This window comes from Dipodomys ordii, unplaced genomic scaffold (genome assembly GCF_000151885.1).
Source record: "Dipodomys ordii isolate 6190 unplaced genomic scaffold, Dord_2.0 Scaffold42, whole genome shotgun sequence".
NCBI lineage: Eukaryota > Metazoa > Chordata > Mammalia > Rodentia > Heteromyidae > Dipodomys > Dipodomys ordii.
Genome location: NW_012267258.1, coordinates 3,003,943 through 3,023,172, shown reverse-complemented (window position 1 = coordinate 3,023,172; position 19,230 = coordinate 3,003,943). Strand labels below are relative to the sequence as shown.

The window sequence follows — 19,230 nt, the reverse complement described above, 5'->3', positions numbered from 1 at the left end:
CAGAATAAGGGGGCACTAACATCCCCTCACCTGGTGGCATCAGCTGAGGTGACAAGGATGGCTCTCCTGATGGGGACAAGGGCAGCTCTTCAGGTAGAGGGTAGAGGGGGGGTTCCCCAGGCTCAGACAGGGCCGGCTCTCCAAGCAAGGGGGATAAGGGTGGCTCCCTGGATTGGGAGAACAAGGGCAATTCCTCAGGTGCAGAGCACTGGCCTGGCTCCTCAGGAGGCTCTTCAGGCTGAGGGGAGGACAGGTGTGTTTCTTCAGGCTGGGGGGACAGGTGGGGCTCCTTAGGTATGGGGGACAGCTGAGGTTCCTCAGGCTGGGAAGACGGGTGCAATTCCTCAGGCTGAGGGGACAGGTGCAGGTCCTCAGGCCGGGGGGACAAGCATGGTTCCTCAGGCATAGGGGACAAGGGCAGCTCCTCTGGCTGGGAGGACAGACACGGCTCTTCAAGCGCAGGAGACAGGCATGGCTCCTCAGGCTGTGGGGACAGGTGCGGCTCCTCGGGCTGGGGGCACAGTCTCAGTTCCTCAGGCTGAGGGGACAGGTGTGGCTCCTCGGGCTGGGGACAGAGTTGGGGCTCCGCAGGCTGGGGTGACAGATGTGGCTCTTCGGGATGGGGGCACAGTCTCAGCTCCTCGGGCAGTGGCAACAGAGGTGGCTCCTCCAGCGGCAGGGACATGAGCAAGTCCTCCGGTGGTGGCGAAGCAGGTGAGTCTTCAGGTAGCGGGGATCTAGGGGAGTCCTCCGGTGGTGGGGATAGGCGTGAAGCCTCGGGTGGGGGTGATGTGGGAGACTCCTCAGGTGGTGGGGACAAAGGAGATTCCTCAGATGGTGGGGACAGGCGCGACACCTCGGGCAAGGAGGGCAAGTGTGACACCTCAGGCAGGGGTAATAGGCATGACACCTCAGGTGGGGGAGACATAGGTGAGTCTTCAGGTGGTGGGGACATGGGTGAGTCCTCAGGGGGTGGGGACAGGCGTGAGGCCTCAGGAGGTGGGGACAAGGGAGACTCCTCCGGTGGAGGGGACAAAGGAGACTCTTCAAATGGTGGAAACAGACGAGATGCTTCAGGTGGTGGAGACATGGGCGACTCCTCAGGCGGAGGGGACATGGGTGACTCCTCAGGTGGTGGTGACAGGCGAGAGGCTTCAGGTGGTGGGGAAGTAGGTAATGCCTCAGGCGGCGGGGACAAAGGAGACTCCTCAAATGGCGGAGACAGGGGCAAAGGGTCAGGTGGTGGAGACAGGGGTGTCTCAAGTGCCGGAGATGGGGGTGACGCTTCTGGTGGAGAGAAGGGCGACTCCTCCAGTGGAGAAAAATGTGATGATTCAGGTGGGGGAGACAGAGGAGACTCCTCAGGTGGTGGAGAAAGGGGTGACTCTTCAGGTGGCGGGGATAGGCGTGAGGCCTCAGGCGGCGGGGATGCAGGTGACTCCTCAGGTGGCGGAGACAGGCGGGAGGCCTCAGGTGGTGGGGACGTGGGTGATTCTTCAGGTGGTGGGGACAAGGGTGATTCCTCAGGTGGGGGCAGCAGTGGCATCTCCTCATTTAGGGGGGCCTCCAACTGGGGCTCATGCTGGACCCCTGTTCTCCCTGCAGATACAACACACAATAGTCCTACCTAGCTCGGATCTACTCTACAAGAATAGAGTCTAAGGCAAAACAAAAACTGTCTCTTGCCACAGAAGATTAATTTCAGGGACCCTCAAACCCTACTCACCTAGTGGTTTGGCTTCACATTGCAGGGGCCCCGGTTCCTTGGGTTGCATAGAGGTCACGTGCCCACCCTTTGGCTGCCCTTGGCATGCAACGTACAGAGCATCGGGCTCATCAGTGGGGATATCACCAGGCTCTGGGGGCGAAAATCTGCAGAGGGTACAGGGGAGCAGGCACTGTGGCTCTCGCCAGCTAAGAACTCTTAGAGAGCACACTGGGGCGAGGCGTGAATATTATGATTTGCACTGCCCACCTTAGGGCTTTCCTTTGAAAAGTCCACTTGCTTTAACATGGCCCCTGCCGATCTCAGTCCTTCTGATCCCTCATTCCCAACGTCAAGCAGTTCACACCACTTACTTGCTACAGATAGGCGGATGCTGCTCAGCAACAGAACTGACAGCCTGACCTCCCTGGGCTTTGTGGCAGCGGTGACAGAGTGAGTAGTTCTCAAACCATTCAGAGTTGGGGTTCAACTCTCCTGAGCCTGCCCCACAGGCCCGACATACCCGGCATGTCTAAGGGAGAAAGCAAGCAAAACAGTCTCTAGTCAAACTGACAGTCGAGACTGGAGAAGAGTATAGGACTAGCCATCACAAGGACACTGGGGATGCTATTGGAGGCAGAATTAGCAGACACTCACCTTACACTTCCAAGAGTGAGAAGGCAGTTGCTCCATGGGTGGTTTTAAGCAGAAGGTATGGTACCCTTTGTCACATGTCTCACAGACCAACATCTTAGAGTCATTCCCAGGTTTCCTGCAGGAGCACATGGCACATTATAGGAGCCTTCCTGCCATCATTTTCAACCCTAACGTGTTCTGCCTAAGGCTTCCTTCAGGCCTTCCTATTCTTACCTGCAGGCTTGGCACACTTTGCATTCAGGACACTGCCAACCAGCACGCTTTTGGGCAGTCAGAGCAGTGTCCAGGCAGGCCCCATGATAGTGATGCCCACAGCTGGTACAGAAGAACAGGTCACACAACTCCCCTGGTCCTTCACACACTGCGCAGCGCGCCTCTTCTGCAGTAGTGACAAACAGCACAGGTCAGCTTTGTGATCAGCACAGTCTTTGCACAACTCAGCACAGTGCTATATAGGTAACAGGTATTCCAGGCTCAAGAATAAGGAGCAAATAGTTTTTAAGTGCTTGTCCAATGTATGCCAGGTACCATTCTAGACACCACAAACATCACAGTAAATCTGTTAGGCAAAAGCCCCTGTATTTTAGTGGAGCACATTAAAGACTTCGAGGAATTCCCTGCACAGTCCAAAATCTAAGGCACATTTAGCCCCTCATTTGCTCTATGTCCAAAGGATAGGACTTCTTACCCAGATGTGCAGCACCCTCACTGTGCTCCGGGCATAGCAGCTGCAGTGCTTTCATGGATAAGAAGGAACCACTGGCAGTTGCACAGGGGAAGTGGTAAAGCCGTGGACATCCAGGTGAGCGGCAAGGAATGGAGGCACCAAGCCTGGTGCAGTGAGAGCAATGCTGCCAGGATGAGACAAAGCCTTAGTATCAGCCAGCTTTCCCAAGAGAAACAGTATAGGTACTCGCCCAGCCCCACATAACCATTGTCTTTCTCCTTCTACTCTAACTCAAAGGTCCTCCCGCCCTGCCTTCACCTATGCAACGCCTTTTGCCTTAGCCCTACCTGTGAAATCCCTGAGAAGATGGCCTTGTCCACACCACATAGTTCTGGACCCTCGTGCCCCCATACACCTGCTGACCACGCAGCACACCAATGGTGTGCCCAGCAGGATCCTTTATAGGTGGGAAGAAGTAGAGAGGAGAGAGTTAACAATAAAACGGGTGCTAGCTCAGTCCCTATTTCATTTTCTGTCCCACTTGCCCTCACTTACCTCCAGGTTCTCCTAAGTGGGAAGGTGTAAGGCCCTCAGGGAAACCAATCTTTGACAGGTCATCATTGGGCAGCACTGCCTCACTGGGACCTGGGTTCCCCTCCGAGGACACCACTGGAACCCGGGGCCAGTCAAATGGCAACTGAAAGCGCCGTAGCTCGCGCTGCCCATGCAGACTGGGCTCCCCGCAGTTACAGAGAGCACACCGCCGCACTGGACCCCCACTGTGGATACACAATCATCAGTATCATGCCAAGCCCCTGACAACCCCATGATTTGGCATGCCTATGTTTTCCAAACACTCACATCCTAAATCCTCCTCTTGAAGCACTAAAGTCTCAAAATTCTTGTGCGACCGTTTATGACCAATTCCTCCCAAATAAGTTACCTGCAGTCCTGGGGAGGTTCCTGAAGCCTGGGACTCCCAGAACTGGGAATAGAGACCTCCCCCACACGTGGGCCGGGAAGGTCTGGCTCAGTGGCACCTGGCTCCCCGGAGGCTGCAGGTCCATCGGCTGAATAAATAGAGCAGCACATTAGCCTCACTTGATACTAAGTCCACTCACCAGATTTGAGATTATCCAAAACCCTCTGCTGATCACAGAGACGGCATTTCAACTGTTCTCTCAAAGAACAATGTCCCCCAATAGCCTAGTACAGAGACTTAGCTCATCCTTATGCCAAGATCAGAAATAAATAAAAGGACACCTATGAAAAGCCAAAAGTTGTCAGCAAACCCAGAATTTGAGCAACTCACCTGCCGGTTCTGAATCTTTATCTTCACCAGGCGGCTTCTGACTGTCCATCCCTCTCTCCGACTGGGCAGGGCCCTCTCGGGGAGACCTGTTCATGTCAAGACATAGCTGTATGACCAGCACCCTTCAGACATCAGAGCTAAGTCTTACCTACAAACTGTAACAACAAGAAGAGTTAGTCTCCCCAACTCTTATACCACTGCCTAGTTCTTCCCCAGATAAACACATACCCTCTTCTACTCTGGACTCTCAGGGGGTCTACTACACTTTCCCATTTCCAGACTCCTCCATAAAAGTTCACAGAAAAACAGCATTCAACCAGAAGCATATCTAGTACCACTTTTTGCCTCATCTCTGAGCTCCTGGCTGTAGGTGGGTCCTATCCCTTGGCCTCTGACCTCAGGTCTTAGGTAGCTACTATCCTACAGTGCCAACCCAGGAAGTCTGAGGCAAGCCAAAAATCTCTCTCCCATCAGCAGAGTCCTGGGGTCTTTCAAGAGACAGAATACACTATTGGAATGAAACCTTAGCTCTGGATAGATCTCCCCCACCTCCACTGGTTCAACCAAGGATATCCTAATCACAACAGAAAAAAATTTTTTTTTCCACCCAAATATAGCTCCTGCCCTAACTGTCCACACTTGTTCCCTGCCATAACTGAGGCCTGAGTCTCACCTAGAATGAAGGCCTTAAGTTGTTGCCCTTAGCAACGCCAACTGCCCTTCCTCCTCAGATGTCCCTAGTAGTTAACAGAAGTGGGCCTTAAGAGTTACTGAGCATGTGTAGCCAGACCTAAGGCTATGCATGCTGGGAGTTGTAGTCTCAGGAAGCACATTGCCACTTGGAGGAGATCTAAATGAGGCAGGACATAGCAGAGCAGAGTAGCTTCCTTCCTCTTCCGCCAAGCAGGGTTTCTACATAAACTGGGGGGTTAGGGCGGGGGTTGGGAGAAGTAACGGTCCCCTTCTAAGATATGCTAGCTTATACCACAGCCAAATGAAACACACTAAAGTTATATGTAAATAAGTTGAGAACCACAACTTTGGGCATATTTTCCTTAACCTCAGAAGGAACTAAGCATAGTACAAAAACAGAGAAGAGGAGCAAATAAGAATCACAGAGATGAGGAACCGGAAAGGGATCCTGAAAGAAGAAAGGGACTGGTGCCAGAAGCTGTTAATGAGAAGGATAGTAGACCCTTCTCCAAGTCAGAAAAATAAAGTATAATGTTTCTACAAGTTGATTTGTGGGTAGGGAGTCACTAAAAAAGAAATGTAAATAGTGCAAGTTTGAGTAATCCCATCTTTTCTGCTCCTCTTGTTCAGCCAGTAACCACACCAACCTGGGTAAGGACAACCCTGCTCTCTCAAAGTGGAAGGATAATACCCCAGTCAATAATAACCTGGGTTTGAATGACAAGAGGAACCTGAAGTGATCAACGTCCAACTCCAATACCAGTCTTTCTTCCCTAAGCTCACACTTCATTTTCAGATATTGCCAATGCCCCTCCTGAGGAATCCATGTCACAGGAAAAGAAACTATTTTACTTTTCCCTGAACACTCAGAATCTTCTACACATGGAACATACAGCAGCACCTGACACTTGGTCATCTCCAGTCCCAGACATACCTTTCCCAAACCTGCCACACAATCACACCTAAAAGGAAAGCACCATGGGTTATCTGGCCAGCTCACAGAAAAGCTACTCTAAGATTCCCAGGGATGTAGGAGTTGTAGGACAGGGTACCAGCCAGACCTCTCTTCCTATTCAGTCAAGGCCTGGCCACACCCAGAAGGTCCAAGAGGACCTTCTAAAAGTTTTCTAAATGTTTACACCTCACTATACCTTACGACCACATGCTCCCCAGCCCAAAGATTCTTCTCTAATTCTGTTCTCAAAGCTAAGACCAAAAGAGTCACAAACAGCAACAAATAAAAAGCAACAGTGATAGATAATATAGTGGGTAGGAGGACGACTGCTTCCCACAAGGCCAGAGGAACAAATTCCTCTGCCCTCCCCCGAGCGCAGCCCTCTCGGGCTGGTAAAAGCTGGCAATGCTTAAAGGAGGTACAGAAACCATCTTCATCCAGCCTTGGGGAACATCATATCAACACTGTCCAAAGTCAGAGACCCAGTCTTGGGCCATGAAGATGAGAGATTAAGAAGCAAGGGGCAGAATGTCCTCCAAGATGTCCCAGAAAGAATCTAGAAAAGTGTCCTCCAAACTGTCCCCAAAAGAATCTAAAGGTACATCCAAGAAGTCTAAAACTCAGCTTCTACTACTTAACAATCTCTGCAGTGTAGCATCTGCACCCCAATACTGAGTCCCCCAGCAATCAAGCCCTTGAACACATCTAAACAAATAAAGGGACAGGCTCTCCCTGCCCTGTTATTTAGTTAGTAAATACAAACACACAAATTCACCAAGAGGTTTTCCTTGGATCTAAACTACACTAGTGCCTAGCCAGGCTTCCTCTGATCTAGGGTGTAAAACTATGCTGACTCCTCTTAAGCATAAAAGGCCCCAAATAGAAAACAGCAAGGGTTTGTATCAACCCATTCTCCTCCCATGCTTCACTCTAAACCAACAGCTTTCACTCCATTTTCCGAACCAAGAGGGAAATGGAGGGTTGGAGAGGTTAAAGGATAGAACAAGCCTTTGAGTGAACAGCTCTTCAGCAGGACTCAGGACTTCCTGGTTCCCAGCCTGAGAATCAAACCACAACTCTATCCACTCTCATTTTGGGTCAGTCTTCCAGGAAGGATCTAAATGGCAACACTGGCCCTGCAGACCCTCCATACCGTCCACGGGTCATCCTAGAGGCAGCCATAGCTAACAAAGTACAATCCCACCTAAGAAAGTTATTTGAGAACAGGAAGGACTCTCCCTAGAAGGTAGGAACAGAGAGCATAGTTGACAGCTCACCTGATTCCACCACCCCTGGCCACCACTAACCTCCCCAGAAACCTTTCAAGGGCAAAATCCTCACTTTCTCTTTTTCAAAATCTAAACTCAAGAAGATCTAGCAAATGTTTTTTGGAGGGTGTAGAGAAGGAAAGCAAAATGCACTAGCCAAATCCCTGCTGGGCAGCATGACAGGTGTGAGAGGGGCTGTCCCAGCCCAGAGCCCAGAGACTGAGACATGAGACTTATGCTGCACCCTTCTTTCATGTATATATACACTCCTTCTCTCCTCTCCAGCACATCCAGGCAGGGCTGGAAACACTGGCTTCCAGCAGAAAGGAGCTCAAGTCAAGTCACTCCTAGGAAGCAATACAGGCCACCCTATGCTGCAGGTCTGGTACAGCATCAAGGGGCCAGTTAAAACTCCCTTAGCTTGAAAAGGGTAGAAGTTGGGGAGGGGCCTGCAGGACTGGACAGAGACTCAGAGAAGCTAGCTCTCCACACCAGGCCCAGAGAAAGCAGGAGACAAAAACCTTTTTTTTTTTTTTTAAATTTTTTCAGCCCACATTCGCAGGGAACAAATCTCAACGGCCTCCTCTATAATCCCTGGAGATTATGTCCATCCCGAGAGGAGGGGAGGCAAAGCAGGCTAAGACAGCACTAGGCCTCACTGGGGTCACTTTGCCAGGCAGGGCTAGTTTAAAGTTGACCGGCAGGGCCAGAACTGCCCCCAGTCCCGCCTACTTCTTGCCCCAACCACCCCCTTCATCACACTAGTCAGTTTCCACCCACCCTCCCCTTTGCCAGGGAAAGAAGGCCTGGTGAAGGACCTAGAGCTTCTTGAGTTTCCCATCCACTGCTGTGGGTGCTCCGCTGGGTAGGAACAACCTTAAAGTCCAACCTGGCAGTAAGTCCAACCTGGCAGTGACACCCTGCTCCCCCCTCCCCCCAATCTCCCAAGTTGTTCTGTCCCAGGGAACCCTGTGGGGAGAAGCAGCAAGCAGCCTGGGATTGGTGCTGGCATCAGGGCCTGGGTCCTTGTTTAGTCGAACTCCCCCCAATACAAAAATAAACAGGCAGCAAGGCTATCTGGATAGGTTCCCAAACTCCTGTGGTTCCTTGAACCCCCAGCTTTTAAAGAGGCACACCCCAAGACACCAGGCCTCGCTTCTGTCTAGCGACTGGCTCAAGTTCCCTTGACAGACTCTGCCAAAGGAAGCCTCCCCAGCTCTGATATCCCCCTCTCCAATCTAAAAGCCACCACCAGCCAAGATAGTCCATCTGGCTGTGCCCCCAGTCCAACCCTTTCTGGGCCCTGGCCGAGCGGACTTCACTCACCTCTTCACAGGACGATCCAGAAATCTTCATCCGAGAACATGGCCAGAGCCCGGGCCGCTCCCCGACCTCCAACCGCCAGAGCGATCACAGCCGCCCCCCGCACGGGGGGGCTTAGGGGTGCCAAGAACGGTAAATCCAGGTCGGAGTGGCCACCCTCCCCCCCCCCACGCAAAAAGAAAAAAAAAGCAAGAAGCCAAAAGAGGGGTTCTCTGCCTTGGGTTCCAGCAGTTTAGGTTTCCATGGACAGCCCCAGGGTGGCGAATCCCGAGCGGACACAAAGAGAGCACCGGTGGCTTTGATCTTGGGCGAGCAGGCTCCGCATCCGCGTCGTCGGGCGGCCTCTCAGTCCCAGGGCCCGGCCAGCGCCCCGGCCGCCCGCGCCGGGCTCGGGCAGAACGTCGAGGCTCTCCAGATGGAACGTCGAGGCGCCTCCCCAAGCAGCCCGGAAGGAATGCCGCGCCGCCCCGTGCCGAGCCCGGATGGAACGAGAGACCCTCACCGCGGCGTCGAGCCCCCTCTCCCCGCCCGGCCGGCCGGCGCCCCGGGGCCGCGCGAGCTACGGCGACGCGGAGCCGGCGGGGCCGCGGGGTTGAACCTGACACACACCCAGCGCCGGGCTCCTCGACCCCCGAGCGCTTCTCCCTCGGTGGCTACGAGCCCCCCACCTTCGGCTTCCCCCCTGGGGAAGGGAGGAGGGTAGGTGGGCGAGGAAGAGGAAGGGGCGGGCGGTGCGAGCCCTCTGCCCGCTCCCCTCCGGCCGCTCCAGGCCCTGCGCTCGCCTCCCTTCCCCTCTTGGCCTGGGGAGCTGCCCCGCCCCCGGCCTGGCCGGCTCCGGTCCGAGGCACCCCCTTGACCCCCAGCAGGCTGTGATCGCGGGGGGCCTAGAGGTGCATTGGCCCAACCCCGGCTCCCGGCGCCGGGGGGTCAGGAAACTGAGCGGAAAGTGGGGAACGAGGCAGCCATTTGCAACCGGAGAGGAAAGTAGTGCAGCGCGGCGCCGCTCCGCCTCCCCCCCCCCCCTCCCCCCCCTCCCCCCTCCCCCCCCCTCCGCCTCCTGCTCGGCCGGTAGGGTGGTTCCTGCGAAGGGGCTATTTCCTGGCCCGAGATCTGGGAGGCGGTCGTGGAGACTCGTGAAGCTCCGGCGTGAGATCCAGGTGTGGCGGTGGGGGGATTCTTTGGCTCGGGGAACCCCACTCGAGCAGGGGCGGGGGGAGAAAGGAGAAGACGCGGCCCTATTTTGTGTTGGAGCGGGGCGGCGGAGGGATACGAGCCTCTCGGAGGAAAGGCTGTGACTCTGCAGTTCTACGCACACGCAAACGGGATCCCTCCGCCACGGGTTAACCCCGACTGCGCCGGGCCGGCCACTGAGCAGACACGTGGGAAAGAAGCCCCCCTCCTTTTCGCCCCCTGCCCTGCAACTACCTCCTCTACCTCCGGAGCGGTAAAACTAGGGTTCTAACCACTTCCAATTCCGTCCGCTTTCAGTCATCGGTCCTAGAAACTCTAGCTATCCCCTTGCCTAGGCCAGGGACAATCTTTCCTGGGGGGGGGTAAGGGGGGGGAGGAATGGAAGAAGAGCCTGGAGATTGGCCACTGCTCTGCATCCTGGGAACTGGAGTCCACAAATGGAGAAAGTGAGGCACGGCGCCTAAGCGCTGTAAAGGGTGGGTTCTTGCCACGTTTGGGGGCCCGGAGAAAACTGAACAAGTACCTCCTCTCCTGCTTTCCAGGCCACCTTGTGCAGCGGGGGTATTGATGTCACAATCACCACACAGACCATCTCCCCATCAAACATCAATTATAAAGATTCCCTTCCTTTGCACCGTACCCCATCACTAGTCTTTCCTAATCTCATTTTTCTTTTTTTTTTCCTCTCTTTTTTCTCTTCTCAAGTAAACTAAGGTAGCCTCACTGCCTGGCCAGGAAACTGTTGTTAGTCTGGACAAAACCCCAAAGCACACACATCTGGGCAGGCAATTCTCCACCCACCCCCACACACACCCTCAATATGGATGCAAGGAAGTGATTACACTACCTTTTCTGAATGAATTGTACACACTGGGTGGGCAGCAGGAGACAAACTATGTGCTAGATACTTTATATCCTCTTAGTTACCTCCCACAAGAATACCAATTGCAAGGAATTAACTCCATATCACAAATTGAAAAGATTGAGGCTAAAATAGATAAAAATTGCTCAAGGAGTCACCTCTGTTGACAAGTTGAGCCATGATTCAAATCAAAGGCTGTTTTTACCTGACCTATTTATCTACCTGTTATAGATAAATCTATAAATAAGGACCTATAAGTATGGATAGGTTCAGATAGATAGACAGACATAGGCTAGATAAAGATATATGAAAAAGGGGAAAGAAGTGTGCATATTAGATCTGGGGCTAGTTTTGTGGAGAAGGGCTTATACCACCATTTGATAGCACTCTCTAATGATCAGTATGTATTGTGTCCACGTTACCTAATAGAATAGTCATAACACATATGTAGCTATTGAATACTTTGAAATGTAGGTAGTGCAGCTGAGCAACTTTTAATTTTAATTTATATAGCCAACTGCAACTTGTGGTTTCCATATTGGCAGTGCAGGAGATGTGGCGTGGTCATGACAGAATCAGGATGAGGCATAATTTCTGCTATCCACACACTGACATCACGTTCTCTGACCATTTAAGCTCATTTCAGCAAAAACTCAGCAGTGACCCATAGTTCACCCAGTATTCCTAGCTACTTAGAAGGCTGAGATCTGAGGATCACAATTCAAAACCTGCCCAGGCAAGAAAGGCCATGAGACTCATGTCCAATTAAGCAACAAAAAATCTAGAAGTAGAGCTATGGCTTAACTGGTAGAGTGCTAACCTTGAGCAAAAAAAGCTCAGGGACAACACCCAGACCCTGAGTTCAAGCTCCAGGACTACCACAAAAAGAAAAGGAAAAGATTAAAGTTAAAAAATGGATGGTATTGGGACTGGCAAGGTGGCTCAGTGGTAGAGTGCTTGCCTTCCATGCATGAGGCCCTGGGTTTGATTCCTTAGCACCACATAAGCAGAAAAAGCCAGAAGTGCTGCTGTAGCTCATGTGGTAGAGTGCTAGCCTTTAGCTGAAGAGCTGAAGGATAGTGCCCAGGCCCAGAGTTCAGGCACCATAACTGACAAAAAAAAAAGGATTGTACCCCACTATGGTTAGTACCCAAAGGCCAGAAGAGGCAAGCCCTCACCAGAAAGCCTTCCAATAACACTGATAGCCACCATTTCTAAAGGGTTATTATGTATGGTGAATTATGTTAAGCATTCTGTATATTATTTCATTCCTCTGAGGCTGTGTATGTGTGTATACACACAAGCATCAGTACTGGAGCTTAAATTCAGAGCCTCAAGCTCTTAGTAGACTTCTTTCTTTCTTTTTTCTTTTTCTGCTTAGGGTCTCATGCTCTTGCTTGTTTTTCAATCATGGCTAACATTCTACCACTAAAGCCATGCCACCAACCCAGCATTTTGCTGGCTCTTTTGAAGATGGAATATCAAAGACTTGTATGCTCAACATAGCTCTGAACTGTGATCGTCATATCTCAGTCTCCTGAGTAGCTAAGATTATAGGCATGAGCCCCTAATGCCTGGTTCTGAAACACATTCAACCACATGTCATAGGAAGAAACTAAGGCGCAGAGAGGTTAAGTGAACAGGAGGGGCTGGGAAGGTGGCTCAGCGGTAAAGTGCTTGTCTTGCATGCATGAGGCCCTGGGTTCGATTCCTCAGCACCACATAAGCAGAAAAAGCCAGAAATGGCAATGTGGCTCAAGTGGTAGAGCGCTAGCCTTGAGCTGAAAAGCTGAAGGACAGTGCCCAGGCCCAGAGTTCAGGTCCTACGACCAACAACAACAACAAAAAACAACAACAACAACAAAGCTAAATGGAAAAGCTATTGACCAGCAATAACTATTACTATGTCTTGATATTGCTTATTAATAAGCATCTAGAACTGAGCACAAGTGGCTCTTGCCTGTAATTCTAGCTACTCAGGAGGCTGAGATCTGAGGATCATGGTTCAAAGCCAGCCTGGGCAATGAAGTCTATGAGACTAATCTCCAAGTAACCACCAGAAATCTGGAAGTGGTGCTGTAGTTCAGCAGTAGAGCATTCGCCTTGAGCTGAAGAGTGCAGGAACAGCGCCCAAGCCCAGCGTTCAAGCCCCTCAACTGACAAATAAACAAAAATAAGCAACTAGAAACTTCAGATATTTATTTCAAAGACCTTGTGGAAATGGCAATGGGAGGACATGTTGTGAGTATCTTGGTCAGATGTGTAAAAGGAATTACAATCAGGAGAGGATGGTGACAGCCCTGAAGGACCTCCTAGACCACAGGTTGTTTTTGGTAGTATGATTTTTCTAGCATCCATTTCATTTTAGTATGGTTTGATTCTGAATCATTGAAACGAAAGCAGCTAGCAGGACAATTAAAGTCAGTATTGCAAACAAGCACATACCTGTAATTCCATCACTCAGGAGGCTGAGTTCCTCTTGGTTTTTGTTTGTATGTTATTTTAAAGAAAAAGCAAACAAAGGGAGGGGGAAAAAATCATAGCAAATCATTATCTCCATACCCAAAGTATAAGCTTGGATTAAGCACTGACAAGCTCATAGCTTTAAAAAAAAAAAATCACAATTTGTGCCAGACACCATGGCTCATGCCTGTAATCCTAGCTACTCAGGAGGCTCAGATCTGAGGATCGTGGTTCAAAGCCAGCTCAGGCAGGAAACTAAGTGAGACTCATTTCCAATTAACCACCAGAAAACTGGAAGTGGCACCATAGCCCAAACGGCAGAATGCTAGCCTAGAAGAGCTCAGGGACAATGCCCAGGCCCAGAGTTAAGCCTCACAACTGACCAAAAATTAAAAAAAAAAAAAATCACAAGTACACTTGAATAGGGTAGTTCATCCTCCACCCCAAATAACAGAGTGGGGAGGTCTTCATTCTTCCCGTGAAGATACACCATTTAGCCAGGTTCCAGTGGCTCATACCTCTAATCCTAAGCTAGTCAGTAGGCTAAGATCTGAGGATATCTGTTCAATGACAGTTTGGAACAAGTCTGTGAGACTCCTATACTGATATGTTTACACACACACACACACACACACAGTATCCAATTGCCTGATGAACTAAAGGGGCAGGGGGGAACAGTCAATCAAGAAAGGCAGAGCCGGGCACTGGTGGCTCACGCCTGTAATCCTAGCTACTCAGGAGGCTGAGATCTGAGGATCAAGGTTCAAAGCCAGCCCAGGCAGGAGAGACCGTGAGACTCCTATCTCCAATAAACCACCAGGAAACCGGAAGTGGCGCTGTAGCTCAAGTGGTAGAGTGCTCGCCTTGACCTGAAGAGCTGAGGGACAGTGCCCAGGCCCAGAGTTCAAGCCCCATGACCGACAAAAAAAAAGAAGGGCAGGAAAAAAAAAGAAAAGTAGAAAGGGGAAATAGCTCATGATATATTGTCTGCCTAGTAAGTGTGAATTTAAATCCCAATACCACTCTAAAAAAAAAAAGCAAAATCCAAAAACCTTTCTAGCTGAAATATCCATATTCCTACTGAGGTAGTAATTCAGTGGCAATCTTTTAACATCTAAAAACTGCACCATGACTCCAAAGGTAGAAAAAGACCACTAAACCTATGAAAAGAATGTATGTATGGGGGGCAGGCAGAGTCCACAGTAATGAAAGGGACAACGGACTGTAAGAGATGGCAGACTGATATCCATCTGCGACATTCTTACTTTTCTCTTTGATTTTCTTGGGGAATCAAAACACTTGCAGCATTTTTAGTCTGCCTCTGGAATCTTTGGTTCTTTCATTAGGAATGAAAAGCTTCCTTCTTCCTCCCAAACTCTGCTCTCTTTGAGTTTCAGCAAATGTTCAGATGACTGCAGCATATAGCAGCTGGCCACTAGAGGGTGGTGTTTCCGTAGTTAAAACGGAATCTACAAACTTGGATAGGTGGGGCAACCAACTGGACTTAGTACTATATAGAAATAACCCAGTAAAATAGAAAAGACAAATAGTTTTAGGATAATGATCCTTAATAAGTGAGGAATAAGGAATCAGAGTGAGGTAGAATGAAAAACTCCAAAAACACCCCAGTAAGAATTCCTTAAGCCAGGTACCAGTGGCTCTCACCTGTAATCCTAGCTACTCAGGAGGCTGAGATCTGAGGATCATGGTTCAAAGCCAGCCCAGGCAGGAAAGTCCATGAGACTCTTATCTCCAATTAACCACCAGAAAAAAAGTGGTACTGTGGCTCAAGTGTTAGAGAGCTCACCTTAAGCTGAAGAGCTGAGGGACAATGCCCAGGCCGAGTTCAAGCTCCACGACTGAAAAAAAAAATTCTTTGTAAAGGGTAATATTAGGGGCTGGGAATGTGGTTTAGTGGTAGAGTGCTTGCCTTGCATGCATGAAGCCCTGGGTTTGATTCCTTAGAACTGCATATACTGAAAAAGAAGTGGTGCTATGGCTCAAGTGGTAGAGCGCTAGCCTTGAGCAAAAATAAGCTCAGGGACAGTGCCTAGGCCCTGAGTTCAAGCCCCAGGACTGGCAAAAAAAAAAAAAAAAAGATAGTGGGATATTACCCCTGAGCTCTCCCCTCACACACAGAGAAGTCAACAAAAGATTTCTTAGTTTATTTGCATATTTATATTTTCCCACTTCAGGAGTCCTCCAGCTCTCCTTACCCAGCCAACACCAAAACCTATACAGGAAGGTGGATTCTGGATAAATAATGCCCAGGACTCCTTATCCTACAGATTATAGCATAATTTATTTAGAACAACAGGGAGCTAGAGGTCAGGGCTCAGGAGACACCTTTCCTCTTTGTAAACATTGACAACCAGGCCACTGGGCCTGGAAAAAGTGCAAATAAGGGCACCACACTGGGTGTCCAGAGGACCAAGGACATGGCTGCCAACCATACTCTTGAGGTCCTTGAGACTCTGCATGCCTGCCTTAATGGAGCTTGGCTCGTGCCAGGGTAGTTAAGTGTTCACATGACGTGACATCGATGCTTTTGCCCATAAGAATTCTCTACACGGGCTATCTCCTGGATAATTTTGATGAAGATGTCTTGAGTCAGCTACAAGGAAATAGATATTAAGGAAAAGAATCAGTTCAATGCTAATACTCTCTAGCCCTGAGATAAACACACTTATGCTACATCCCAATCATCTCCACCACCAAGCACTATGTAAGACACTGCTTTACCCTTCCCACCATTCTAGTCATCAGGCCCAGCACCTGATTCTCTTTAGCAGATGATTCCATAAATGTTGCACCCCAGGACTTTGCTAACTTCTTTCCTTCAGCTGTTTTCACTTCTCTGAAAGAAATTTTGAGATATAAAAGATGGAGGCTAGAGCCAGGCACTGGTGGTTCACATCTGAAATTCTATTTACTTAGAAGGCCTAAAATCTGAACATTGAGGTTCAAAGCCCCTAAGCAGCAAAGAATTTACATACCTGTCTGTTGAAAGATCCAACTTGTTCCCCACTAGCACCACCGGCAGCCTAAGAGGAAACAGCAGTTATTATTCTCTGTGAACCCCAATCTCCTATGTGTCAAAGTTAGACAACTTCCCAATTAAACCAAGCATGATCTATATCCCAGACTCCTCTGTAGTTTGGATAATTAACCCCTTTGTTCTTTCCCACTCCCTTTTTTGTTGTTGGTGGTGGTGGTTGTGAGGCTTGAACTCAGGACCTGAGTGCTGTCCCTCAGCTCTTCAGCTCAAGGTAGGTGCTCTACCACTTGAGCCACAGTGCCACTTCTGGTTTTCTGAGTGGATTATTGCAGGTAAGAGTTTCACAGAGGTTCCTGCCTGAGCTGACTTTGAACTGTGATCCTCAGATCTCAGCCTCCTGAATAGCTAGGATTACAAGCATGAGCCACCACGAACTGACTAAGGTGTTTTATTGGTTTTTTGGTTTTTTTTTTTTTTTTTGCCAGTCCTGGGGCTTGAACTCCTCAGGGCCTGAGCTTATTTTGCTAGCACTTTAGCACTTGCAACAACACCACTTCTGGCCTTTTCTGTGTATGTGGTACTGAGGACTTGAACCCAGGGCTTCATGCATGCTAGGCAAGCATTCTACCACTACGCCACATTCCCAGTCCCCACACTACCTTTAACCCCTAGGACTACTTACTGGATTTTCCCATAGCCTTCATAGAGTTTTTGGTATAGACTCTCAATGACCTGGAAGCTTTAAACACAAAAAATGGAGTTATAATTTTAGTTCTAGGACTACTTAATTAAGGTCTCCCCAAGCCCCCAAGCTCACAATCACAGTCACTTACCTATGCAGAGAGGTGATAGAATACACAAGCACATAACCATGGACCCCAATGATGAATGAATAGGGTAGAATGCTATACTCATCCTGGTAAGAAATAGAAACATCAGTACCTAGACCCTTAACATTTAGATGGCAACAGGTTTAGTGAGATGACATTAAGATGACCCTCCCTATAGCACTTCTTGCTCCAGTCACTTCTTTTCAACAAGTATTTACAAAGCAGCTCCAATGAGTTCTGCATTCCCTTAGCACCTAAAAATGACTTTCTTTTAACTGGACATAGTGATACAAGCCTATGATCCCAGCACTCTGGAGACTGAGGCCAGAGGATCAAGAGTTCAAGCTCAGCTTGGGCTATATACTTTGTGACACTCTGACACCTAAACAAACTTTTACTACTACTTTACACATGAACCAATATCATGTCATAAGGCTGAACTGCCACATTTGAATACCACAACTGGTACCTGCCCTGCTGTGTCCACCAGGTGTAGGTGAAACTCATCTTTGCCAACAGTCACTATCTTGCTGTAAGCTGAAAAGGAAAAAAACTTGTCTGTGAGATATTTTATAGTGTCAGAGATACGGACCCCAAACCTTCTTGATCCTGAAAGTGACACAGACCAGGTACAAGGAAGTTGCCATAAAAAGAGACCCTCTGGTTCATACTGTTTACATATACACTACCCTGGACTGAGTATCATGCAAAATTGATTCTCTAGACTCACAGAATAGGATTAGTAGAAGAGATTGTATTTTTACTTTAAAATAAATTATATTTAAAGTAAATTTTAAAATAAATTATATTTTATTTTTAATAAAATATATTTTTATATTTTAAAATTATCCTTTAAATAAATCAGCCCTTGGGCAACAAAGAAATCTCAAACTCTGGAGATGGATAGATTACCCAAGACCTCCAGGTCTCACCCCTTTACAAGTAATGGAGAGTTTACTCACTATTCTCCACAGTAGGATCGTAGTCCTCCAAGAACTCGCCATTGACAAACTGATGTACCAAAGATGTCTTCCCTGTGAGGAGAAGCAATTGTATCCAAATCATCCATCAGTCCTTTCGACTGCGCCCCAGAACCAAAGGGTATCCCCACATCAGCTCTCAGTCTGTGACTACACCCCAAGCAACTGCTTTCTGTATCTGACTCACACCCTCTTTCACATTGTCTCTGTACCACTTTGGCTATAGTCAGCAAGACCCAGTAAGGCTTTCCTGTTGCTTAGCCCGTCCTGGGGAAGATCTAGAATTCCCTAGGATCAAATCCGCCCTGCTGCAGAACACTTAATGCCTATCAATCCCACACAGATCTCGGCGGTATCTTCAAATCCAAACACCAGGCTTGCTCCCAGAGTAACCCCGGGGAACAAATCCAAACACCAGGCTTGCTCCCAGAGTAACCCCGGGGACCACTGTGATGTTCCCACAGCCAAGTCCACATTAACCCGCTCGGCTTCCTGCGGCCTTTCTTCCTTCATCCTTCCAAACCTCGCTGTACAAGCGCCTGGTGTCTCATTCCCGTGGCTGAGCCTCTGCTAGCCACAAAGCCACAGCAGGGAGAGACTCACCTACAGCGTTGTATCCGAGTACGAGCACCTTCCTATAGCGAACCGGCGGCGGCATGCCAGGGATCTGTCCCTGGAGACTTGCAGAATTTCGGGGTGAGAGCCCAAAGAACAGGTCAGGCTGCAGACAGGAACAGCAACCGATGCAGGAAAGCCGTGCACCGCGAAGCGGCCAGGGCAAGCTGAAGAAAAACCAAAACAAGCGCCAAGCCCAGGGATGGTCACGTGATCACAACACAGCACAACTGAACTAAGAAAGCCGGCTGCGGAAAGGAAATATAGTGCCTTACAGCTCCGGGCTCCGCCCCCCATTCCACTCCTCATTGGTCTATTAGAACAGATGAGGGCGGAGCCGCCGGCTGGAGGGAAGGGTGGGTCTCACATGGAGCTGGAGAAATGGAAAACACGCATGCGTAAACCTGAGCTGGGTTCATTCATAAAGAAATAGAAAGACACCCAGGGTCCTAAAGTTCTTTGCGCATTTGCCAAAGTGGCTACGAAGAATCGTGCATAGAAAATACCCGTTGTGGTTAAGCTGGGGTTTCTAGTTAAAACCTTCTAAGTTCTCCCTTTTGCAAGATCTCTTGGGATCCTTGGCTAAGGAAAAAAGGCCAAAGTGCCAGTATACTCCATCCCCCAGCCTTCAGCCCAAACTTTCCCCAAATTTTCTCAGGCTTTCATGATCCAACTTTGGAACTGGAACTGTTCTTGGGAAAATTGCTAGAA

The 19,230-nt window shown here is 49.4% G+C and overlaps 2 protein-coding genes across 2 annotated transcripts in view; both read right to left on the bottom strand.

The window, feature by feature from the left end:
- The window catches only part of Kmt2d (lysine (K)-specific methyltransferase 2D), a 43,484-nt gene extending 34,775 nt beyond the window's left edge, over positions 1 to 8,709 (bottom strand). The window contains exons 1-12 of the mRNA XM_013018787.1: positions 8,584 to 8,709; positions 4,342 to 4,496; positions 3,973 to 4,099; positions 3,585 to 3,808; positions 3,377 to 3,486; positions 3,051 to 3,213; positions 2,576 to 2,741; positions 2,363 to 2,477; positions 2,080 to 2,237; positions 1,727 to 1,872; positions 1,415 to 1,599; positions 31 to 1,309 (exon numbers count right to left, since the gene is read on the bottom strand). Coding sequence (XP_012874241.1) covers positions 31 to 1,309; positions 1,415 to 1,599; positions 1,727 to 1,872; positions 2,080 to 2,237; positions 2,363 to 2,477; positions 2,576 to 2,741; positions 3,051 to 3,213; positions 3,377 to 3,486; positions 3,585 to 3,808; positions 3,973 to 4,099; positions 4,342 to 4,435 — 2,767 coding nt within the window. The 5' untranslated portion in view covers positions 4,436 to 4,496; positions 8,584 to 8,709. The remainder of the gene's footprint in view (positions 1 to 30; positions 1,310 to 1,414; positions 1,600 to 1,726; positions 1,873 to 2,079; positions 2,238 to 2,362; positions 2,478 to 2,575; positions 2,742 to 3,050; positions 3,214 to 3,376; positions 3,487 to 3,584; positions 3,809 to 3,972; positions 4,100 to 4,341; positions 4,497 to 8,583) is intronic.
- A 6,690-nt stretch (positions 8,710 to 15,399) lies between these two features.
- On the bottom strand, positions 15,400 to 18,652 carry Rhebl1 (Ras homolog enriched in brain like 1). Its single transcript, XM_013018768.1, has 8 exons — positions 18,508 to 18,652; positions 17,887 to 17,958; positions 17,394 to 17,461; positions 16,928 to 17,010; positions 16,777 to 16,833; positions 16,093 to 16,140; positions 15,872 to 15,953; positions 15,400 to 15,710 (listed from the first exon to the last, which is right to left on the bottom strand). Exons 1-8 carry the CDS (start codon positions 18,560 to 18,562, stop codon positions 15,621 to 15,623), a joined length of 555 nt encoding a protein of 184 aa, XP_012874222.1. The 5' UTR covers positions 18,563 to 18,652; the 3' UTR covers positions 15,400 to 15,620.
- Positions 18,653 to 19,230: the final 578 nt, after the last annotated feature.